Source organism: Notothenia coriiceps, unplaced genomic scaffold, assembly GCF_000735185.1.
Source record: "Notothenia coriiceps isolate Sejong01 unplaced genomic scaffold, NC01 NC01_scaffold00011180, whole genome shotgun sequence".
Taxonomy (NCBI): Eukaryota; Metazoa; Chordata; class Actinopteri; order Perciformes; family Nototheniidae; genus Notothenia; species Notothenia coriiceps.
The window spans coordinates 286,009-296,111 of NW_011343881.1; the positions used below are offsets into that span (position 1 = coordinate 286,009).

Below are 10,103 nucleotides of genomic sequence, written 5' to 3' on the forward strand. Positions count from 1 at the left end.
GTCGCGACCTAGGCGGGCCTTCGGAGCGTTTTGTGTTACAAACGCCGCTGCCGACCCATTGGTCGCGTCGGCCGCGACCTTTCAGTACCGGGTGGGTTTTGTTCTCGTCGCGTGTGGTTCTCCGTCGCCGGGAGGCCCTTTTCAGTGCTTAGAGGGGCTACCGGTTAGACTCGGACGGTGTGTGTTTTTTGTGTGTTGTGTGTTGTGTGTGTGTGTGTGTGTGTGTTGTTGTGTGTGTGTTGTGTGTGGTGTGTTGTGTGTGTTTGTGTGTAGTCTGGTGTGTGTTGTGTGTTTTTTTTGTGTTTAGTTTGTGTCACGTCCCTTTTTTCGTTATACTACTTTGCCGTGGCTAGTGTTGTAGTTTTCCTCAATGGCACTGTGGAAAAGCTTTAGGGAAACAGGGGGTTAATGTTATTGGATCAAATTAATATTTAAAATGCGGTCGGCATGTAGTTTCGGATGCTTCCTCGTGTGTCGGAGTCTGTTGTGTCTGTGTCTGTTTGTGTTGTTTTTCTCTCTCTCTCTATTTTATATCGTGTATTTTATTCTTTCTGTTAGTTCACCGATAACACTGAGTGACGATCGAGAACCGGCCGGGACTAACATAATGTCTATAGCCCGTTGTGTTGTGTTTGGGTAAGATATTTTTTGGGTCAAAGACTGGACACGGACTACAGTTAAAACAGTGTTGCTTACTCAAGGGACTGAATGTTGTGTAGTCATTTCGTAAATTCAAAAATATTACATTTACGATCTTCTTGTTGTGGTTTTTACTGGGTCTATTTCTAGTTTGTAGGGTCAGTTGTGTCCCATTAACAGTAGTGATTTTTTTTGAATGTTCTTTATAGGTTCTGAGACTGTAGGCCGTAGTTGCCAATATTACACATATGTTTTTGTGTTGTTGTTTAACTGGGGTTTGTGGACGTCCAGAACTACCCTGTTACTGGTGGAAGAAAAAATTTCAACGTCTGGGCTAACGTCTTCGATAGAGGGTGGAAACATTAGACAGGTATGTCTGTCGTCACTGTGATGAACGGACCTTCCGTCGGAGTCACGTTGGAACCAAATTTTCCCTTTTGGTACGACTGGGGTTGACGTAGCAGGTTTAGGTAAGTTTGTGAACATATTGTTTCCACCAATCTTTTCAATCAACGTTGTCGATTGTATGTGTACTTGATATGTTGTATGATAGACTGTACATAGACCCAAGGCACGTCCAGTAGCTTTCGCTCTGCCGCTGTGTGTGTGTTTCTATAGTAGTTCCGGGAATGTTTGTCTGTAATGACACGAACGGTAAAAGTAGCTAGAACGGTTTCGGGGCAGCTGTGACCATCTAGTGGTTGACGAAGACCCTTTAATCTACGTAACCACAAGTGATTGGGTTAGTTATCTGACCAAACTTTTGTGGACAGGTACGCGTGGGTTCAACACATTTTAGACTTTTAGACTACTGTACGGGATGGTATAGATTCCCTCATGAGTGTTCCGAAGGTATAAGATGTGGTAGGATAAGAGTATACTATATTTCGACTGTACCTCTTAGCACCCGTTGAGGAGATTAGGTGGATATACGGCTACTGCTAGACATGTGACGGACCGGACAGGGATCTATGACAGGACTTTTGAGAAAGTCCTATCAAAGTCTCTTAGGTCAGTGTAGATAGCGGGACCGGACCAGGACTTGTGGGATTTTGGCTTCTAGTACACCCACTGGCCGTCACCACCGGAGGGTTTGACCGTGATAACCACTGGCGGCTACCGGCCCTGAGCTTTATCAATTTAGGAATATTTCATGGAACCTAAAACCTAACTGTCATTAGCAGTAAGAGTCTTGCTTAGAGAGTTTAAGTCTGGTTCCAATTCGATCGACGGTCGAAGCTTATATCCTTAGCGAGGAGTAAGGAAATTAAAATAAAAAAAATGGAAATAAATTGGTCTAATTTTCGTAACTCTATTTTGAGTAAATGAGTTTTTCGACTTGGACCGAGTCTTCCGTCGTTGCAATGTGTATTTGTGTATTTGGTGTTTGTATATTTTTGTCTTTGTATTATCTTTTGTTTTCTGCTTTCACCGCCGTTGCGAGTCTCCGGCTGTAACAGTCCACTAACGCCCGCGAGGACCCAGGTTCGATTCCGGCCTGAGGTCCAAAAAAAGAATTAAAAAAAATTAAAAACTCCCGTTCATCGCGTCCATTCGCGACCCACCTATCACATCTCTGCACCCCACCAGTGGGGCGCGACCCACACTTTGAGAAACGCTGGGTTAAACTGACTGGTGCACGCAAGCAAAACTGCACGTTTCAGAGTGGCCTTTTATTGTGGCCAGCCTAAGGCACACCTGTGCAATAATCATGCTGTCTAATCAGCATCTTGATATGCCACACCTGTGAGGTGGGATGGATTATCTCGGCAAAGGAGAAGTGCTCACTATCACAGATTTTTTCAGATTTGTGAACAATATTTGAGAGAAATGGTTATTTTGTGTATATAGAAAATGTTTTAGATCTTTGAGTTCATCTCATGAAAAATGGGAGCAAAAACAAAAGTGTTGCATTTATATTTTTGTTCAGTGTATGACTCATTATAATTATTATCAGTATTGCTATTATTATTTATAGTGTGCAGTTCTTACTGTGCCCACTAGAGGGCAATGCCCTTCCATGGTCACTTGACATCGAGTCGGTCATAACAACATGCTGGTACTTCCGGTAAACGCATTCAAAATACAAGTTTTATAATTCTAGGCCCAAGTATGATTCACCCTTTCCCTTCATAAATGGGAATGTTACGTTTAAATCAGACCTAAAATGATCTAGTAAATGTCTAGTGACGTGATTTATTTAAAACGTTAACTAGAGCTAACGATCATTCTTGCCGTGACACTTTTGTTTTGAAAGAACCGTGTGCTATATCAAGGTTTTAGCAGCTGCAGCTAGCTCAAACAGCGACAAACCTCATCATGGCAGCCGAGTGCGAGTGAGTTAGTTTACAGCATGTATTTCCTCTTTTTACCATCAAACACATTTCATGACATTCAATATAATTGATATCCGGTTTATTTATTTAGTGACGGTTTAACGTCAGAGGGAATGTAGCAGTTCTAATGTGGCTATATGGTTAACTAGCAACCAGCTAACGCTAGCATAATGTGTCAACCTGTTATAAAACAGGACAGAATGTCATCAATGTAAGTTAAACATTATATTTCTCTTCTCCGCAGTGTTTTGTCTGAAATCGAGGTGCTGCAGTCCATCTATCTGGATGAACTGCTGGTCAACAGGAAAGAAGAAGGGTGAGACAAAAATGAGTTAAAATGACATCATGCTGCCTCATAAGCTTTAGCTTTAAGGCATGTTGTTAGTGATTTGCAGTACGAGACAGTAGTGCAAGTTTATTTACTCAAGAACTGTAATCAAGTACAGATTTTGAAGTACTTATACATGAGTATTCCCATTTTATGAAAGGTTATACTACAATACTGGATAACTTTAGTTTCTAGTTACATTAAAATGCACATTATTACATCATATCAAGTGTCTCGTCCTTAATTGGGCCATTCTGCATAATGATTGCTGCCTTTTTGGCTTCCGAGTTTATCTATGTTTAGAGAGTGTTGTTGAAGCTGCAGCTGTGTCCTGCAGGTGCTGGGAGGTGAGCCTGGTCCTGTACCCGTCCACAGCAGAGGACTCTGTCTCACAGTTTGTCCGCCTCACCCTGACTCTGACCCTGGATCAGCAGGTACATATTTTATGATCTTATCCTGCTACTGGACTTTGAGTGTGTATGTCAGTCTCTGTGTTGTGATGAGGTTTATTGATACAACACTGCTCACATTTCTCTCCATGACTCACATTAATAAGGTGTCTGCTATGTACCTGTAAGGATACAATCAACTGAAAACACCACGGTCCTGCGTTCCAAAATATACCAGTATACTATTTAGTTGCCACGCTGACAAATAAAATAAAAGTGACAAATATCAGATTTTGTATTCTGATATGCATGCATGCAATTCGGACATAGTGCTTAGTCCTAACATTGCACCTTGAACTTTGAGCTTTTTCATATGGGACCTGATGCTGTAGGACATCCAGGTATTTTTGGCATACTACATTTGACATACTATTTATTGGGAAATACTACATTTTTGTTGTAGTATGTATGGGTATTGGAACTCAGGGTGTAGTCCCGTTTGTATGCATACTGCCTGCAACCGTACATACTTTTTAGGGCAGTAGCAGTATATACTAATAGAAAAGGTATGCAATATGGAATGCTGCCATAGTTCTATAACACCACCTGTAAAGCTCAACACACTGATGGACATAATTACATTTTGACTCTCTTCCCTGTTTTGTGTGCTTAGTATCCCTCGTCTTCTCCAGCAATATCCATTCGTAACCCTCGGGGGCTTTCTGATGACAAGATCAGTAGGTAATAAAGTGTGATTGAACTCTTTTTTATCACTACTTTCTGCTCGGAAATGTTTCTTTTGGAGTGTAAAACTCTGTAATCATGTGCCACCTTTTCTTTTAGTGTCCAAAAGTGTCTTCAGTTGGAGGCTCAGTCCTGTCTGGGTTCACCCGTGCTGTATCAGCTCATTGAGGTCACTATATATAGTGCTTTTTATTTAATTCATACATAATGGTAATAGTGAGAAGTACTGCTGCTTGAAGTCAAGTTTCTAACTTTTCTCCTTTTTTTTCCTCCTATAGAAAGCTAAAGAAATCCTGACTGAAAGCAATATTCCTCATGGAAACTGTGTCATTTGCCTCTATGGCTTTAAGGTACATCATCATTATCATCAACAACATCAATCCCTATAACATTTTGTCTATCACTATAATTCATTTTAGTTTATAGAATATGGATGTATTTCCTTCTTTTGTTTTATTTAAATAAATACAAAATAATTCAATTAGAAATGTTGAAAAGGAAAGTATATTTCTTAAGCAACTTCTTGTAAGCAGAAATGTTCCTAAAATCTGCCTCTGCAAACCCATTTAATTTGTCTATGTGCACTGGATGTCTCCAGGAGGGAGAGACGTTCTCCAAGACGAGCTGCTACCACTACTTCCACTCCCACTGCCTCGGCCGCTACGCCAGCCACGCAGAGAGGGAGCTCCAGCAGAGGGAGCGCGAGTTAGAGGAGGACAAGACCCGGGACCACACCCAGCGTCAGGTGAGAGGAGCTGCGGCCAAACAAACCTTTTTGTGTCTCTCTTTTATACGTGATTTCATTTTCTGACTCCCCTCACAGGAGCTGACTGTGGTGTGTCCAGTGTGTAGAGAGCCGCTGTCGTATGACGTGGACCAGCTTCTGTCCTCGCCTGCACCCCAGCTGCCCGAGGTAACATAGTGCACCTTATGTACTTGTATCGATGGGGATATTTATTATTTTATGTTGCATCATTGTTAAATAGTTCATCATTGTTAAATAGTTCATCATTGTTAAATAGTTCATTATTGTTAAATAGTTCATTATTGCGGCTCATAGCTTAATTTCACAATCTCACCACTTTGGAAGTCGTTTCCAAAGTCAGTAATAACCATTGAAAGTCTTTGGTTTTTCTCACTCAGCTGGACGAAGTGGTGATTGGTTCAAAATTTCAGCAGAAGTGGTGCAAGCTGCAGAAGCTTCTGGAGAGGCAGCGGTCTAAAGGGGGGATCATTGACCCGGAGGTGGAATCAAATCGATTTCTCATCCATACCAACGAGGTGAGAATGAATCTGAAATGATATGGCCACACATTTAGACCGGCTACAGCTCATAAAACACGTCACATTAAAATGTTCCATGATTCCTTCTCTTAATTGCATCTGACGTATTTGGATTTCTGGGTTCAGATACAGGTTGCAGTGTTCTGCTCTTATACATCACACACGTTTAGAATGTATTGTTTTCCTCAGTAACCATTTCTAGAAAATACAAAATATTGTGTTTCAAAAAAATCTCAACTCGTATAAAAAAAGTGATATTGTTACTATTTATACAGAAAAAAATTGATAAAGTACTAAAAACTGAAAGAAAGAAATAGGGATAATTAAACAAATATATGCTTGATTCGGATTTTAGATTCTGTTTTTCTGTTCTGATTTTATGTAAAGCGTCTTTGAGCATTAGGAACAACGCTATACAAATCTTATGTATTATTGTTATTATTATTATTATCATATATAAAAAAAGAAACAAAGTATCCATTATGCTATGTTGAAGATTTCATCATACATACTTTTTAAGGGGAAACGTATTTCTGTGACATAACTTCAACTTAAAGTTACACCCTGTAGCGAGTAAAACTCTAACACAGAAAAGACCTGTCTATGCTGCCCCAGAAGGCCTCGTTGGAGATTTCTCTTTTTCCATTGTTTACTTCTTGGGTATAGTGACGTATTTCGGGTATATTGACGTAACGTCCGCAGAGCCCTTACGTTTGGACCAATCCGCGTACTCCATCACACACACACACACACACTCGGCGGGACGTTGCGAGGCTCGCTGCTGCGAGGAGCGGGACACTGTGAGCTGGCTCACTGGTGTGGGGTCGGCAAGACAGCGAGACACCGCGGAACTCAGCCTGGGCACACACACAAACTCCCAGCCAGGCTGCGGCTGTATGTGTGTGCCCAGGCTGAATTCCGCGGTGTCTCGCAGACGGCCACTGGGCTCACAGGGAGGGGGGGGCAGGAGCTCCAACAAGCCGTTTAGGACAGAGAGTGAATACACATACTATACAGAGTCTGTATAGTATGTGTATTCACTCTCTGTCCTAAACGGCTTGTTGGAGCTCCTGCCCCCCCCTCCCTGTGAGCCCAGTGGCCGTCTGCGAGACACCGCGNGGACAGTTGTTTGCAGGCCTGTTTGACAGCCCTCAGAATCCCTGCGTCCCTTTTAATCTCTGCCTAAAGTAATGTATGTAGACAGCGAGTGGGGAAATGAGACATGTGGCAGCCTGTATATTAGATTTTCGGTATGATATTGGTCGTCAACACCAGTTGCAGGCAATTGAGCTCAGAAAGTCCCTCTGGAAGACGGAGCTCGGCAGTGAAGTTGCGTCACAAGGAGCGTGGGCATGCACCATTACAGGTCATGGATGAGAAGCTTGTTGAATTTATTAGCCAGTCAAAAATGTTTTAGTTTTCTAAATCAAGCTGTCAGTAAATAAGGCCAGTCACTTATGCTCGGAAATTAACGAGTGGATATTTAACAACTGCCGTCTGAAGAAGTGTAAATTCAGCGTCAAATAGGAGCTGTTAACCCGAGTGCTATTTCAAAGGGTTTGACACTCTGCGAGAAAACAAGACTAGACACTGACGTTCTATTCAGGGCCACAGTTTGGGGACCTTTGGGGAAACAAACGGACACATTTACACCTCGCTCCGTGTCCCATAAAATGATACTCGAAACATTGTTCATGGCTTGTAATAAGACATTTGTCCCATATATGGTAGTTATGTTGTAGTTTCTTTCCCTGAATATTCTGCTTATCAGCACAAACTGTCTCACCGAAAAAGCTGTGTCAGCTAGTTTATTTGAGCAGGAGCAAACCTAGTTCTACAACATGTGCACGAACAGTATGATTAATGATTCGGTCTCTAAAAAAGATGATTTTTCCTTCCCTTTTTTGACCCATCTGTCACATGTGTTCTGCACATTTGGATAAAGTGAAAATGTATAATCAATAGTGTCCCAAATGGTTTCAGAGATTCAAGAGGTACAGACTCCTAGACAGGGATGACAGCCGATTTTTCGAATATTCGTTAGTCTTCACATAAATCGAAAATGATTTTTTAAATTCAGATTTTATTTATATATATTTTTATTATTATTTATGTTTTTCTTTTTTTTCCTGGCTTAGTTTCAACCAAAATATAGACTAATGCTAATAATAGTAATATTATTAATAATTGTAAATGGCCATTGGTCACACCACCAGTTTGTTTTACCGTAAACTTGGAGGAAGCCAGCAGCGCAGGCGAATAATCGATTAATATTCGCCAGGGCTGTCCGATTTTCGAATTTGATCATGGTCAGTTTCTGGCATCCCTACTATGACCAAGCCCCTGCTCAATCTGTGTCGCGAGCGCGTGGGGGGGGCGCGCTTACAATAATTGCGTACGATAATTGCGCATAATAGTGCGCCGCATTTGCGCTTCAGTTGAGGAGGTGAGGCCCCCTCATAACTGCATGAACCCGTATGGCACAACACAACTCAGACTGGCTTACCTGTACGTCAATCAAGTGGCAAATGCCATAGTAAGGATGGATGATAGGCTAACTTTAAAAAAAGAAATGCCATGCGATCTACCCACACTACCTTTGCGATCGTCCGATCGACGTATTGGGCACCCCTGCTCTAGACACTTCAGAAAGATAATTAACTCTCAGTCTTGCTCGATGTGAGCTCATATTTCTGTTAGATTACCTCATTTGCAATCCAGGTCATATTTAACTAAAATCTAAAATAGCTAAATGTATTACTAGATTGTGCAAGAAGTTAAAAAGCTTGTAGGAACGCCAAGAAAATAATCAAGTGCTGCTTTTCACACCACGGTAGGATCAATTAGCTGTGTTTCATAAATATTTGATATGAAGCACTTGTTTTACGGCATAGTGCTATAAAATAAAGGCGATAGTTGTGGTTCTTGCCTAGAGTCTGCTTATTAAACTCGTCAAACATCTGTATTTTGAACAACAGAGATTCAGTCTGAACTTTAACCCTCTTCATTCTGATGCAGGCTTAATTGTAGTTATATTTAAATGTTAAAGAACTTACGAAATTGTCTGGACTTTGTGTCAAGGTTTATCCCAACATCAAATAAGATACAAGTAAACAATAATTTAAGAAAACCAGCTGCTTACTCTCTTCTTTGTTTCCAGGAAGGGCCACAGTTACAATGCTAACAAGCCTTTTTGAGGAAACTAAATGACACATAATTACATTTGTTGTTACTGTGTGACTTTCCGGCAAAGGAAGAACAACAGGCATCCTATCTTAAAAGAGGTTTTTCTCAAAAGTTAGAGCAAGTGAGACAAATGTGCCAGCTGAGGTGTCCTGAATAACGGGGGAGTCCTGTGTGCCTGTACGTCCTCTCTGACTCTAATTGGCTGTCACATTCTCAATTCTCAGCGACACAGTGAGCGTCTCCTCGCCTCACCCCTGTGGGTTCAGCAGCTTTACAGCACAGTGACAGATTAACTGCAAAGACATTGTGATGCACTTTGTTTATCACATAACTGGAGATTCTCACAGAATTTGCCATAAGAATCTTTTCGTATGGATTTTTGTTTTGTTTTACCTTGGATTGTCTTTTGTAATGTGCCACCCCTCAAGGACATGAGCATCTTTTTTTTTTTTGTTGCTCTCCTGAGTAATCCTTGTCATATTGCAAGAGCTTTAGAGGCTACCAGGCCCATCTGTCATTATGAACTCATTCCTTCTCTTTCTCTTGTTATCTGCCGTGCAAAATACTGCAAGTTATAAATACACGCATCATCGAATCGTGTGTCATTGTTTCTAAACACCAAGGCAGCGAGGGTGGACTTCCTGTCTGCCTCTTTGTGTTCTTTCGCTGCTTTAATGCACACACTGAGAGATAAAGGTCAACACGCTCGTATATTTTGCCGTGAGTAGGAGGTGGTCCACATGGAGGGCGATCATAATTGCTCCTGCGCCGGGTCATCAGCACACAGATACTCCTGATGATCATAACGGCCTCGCTGTCGTCTCTTCAGCGATATTAGGTAATAAAAAGAGCAGCATTGAGCAGCACCCACCCGCATCACCGGGAAGTTTTCAGCGCTTATACAGGAAGCGGTAGGTAAAGTTGAATATCAACACTGTACTAACAACATTAGCCATGTGGCCTACATGGCAAAGTGTTTGGTTTTCCAATAGAGCACATTAGGGTTGGATTAGATGACACAATACAACTTAAAACTAAATACATTTGAGATAGATTGTTCTAAAACGATGATAACATGGAAGCTAATAGTGTTCTGTGGACAATGTTGCTAATAAATGAGCTGGATACTTGTATGGCAAGATCTGATGTTTGAACCAATGCGATTTTAAGTACCTTTGTCAAGTATGTACTTCATTA

The 10,103-nt window shown here is 41.4% G+C and overlaps 1 protein-coding gene across 1 annotated transcript; it reads left to right on the forward strand.

Annotated features, from left to right (window-relative positions):
• The first annotated feature begins 2,725 nt into the window (after nucleotides 1-2,725).
• Nucleotides 2,726-5,754, forward strand: rnf25 (ring finger protein 25). Its single transcript, XM_010772343.1, has 9 exons — nucleotides 2,726-2,975; nucleotides 3,220-3,291; nucleotides 3,641-3,737; nucleotides 4,366-4,433; nucleotides 4,536-4,605; nucleotides 4,715-4,786; nucleotides 5,035-5,181; nucleotides 5,260-5,349; nucleotides 5,580-5,754. The coding sequence occupies exons 1-9, from the start codon at nucleotides 2,959-2,961 to the stop codon at nucleotides 5,736-5,738; spliced, it is 792 nt and encodes a 263-aa protein (XP_010770645.1). The 5' UTR covers nucleotides 2,726-2,958; the 3' UTR covers nucleotides 5,739-5,754.
• The last annotated feature ends 4,349 nt before the right edge of the window (nucleotides 5,755-10,103 follow it).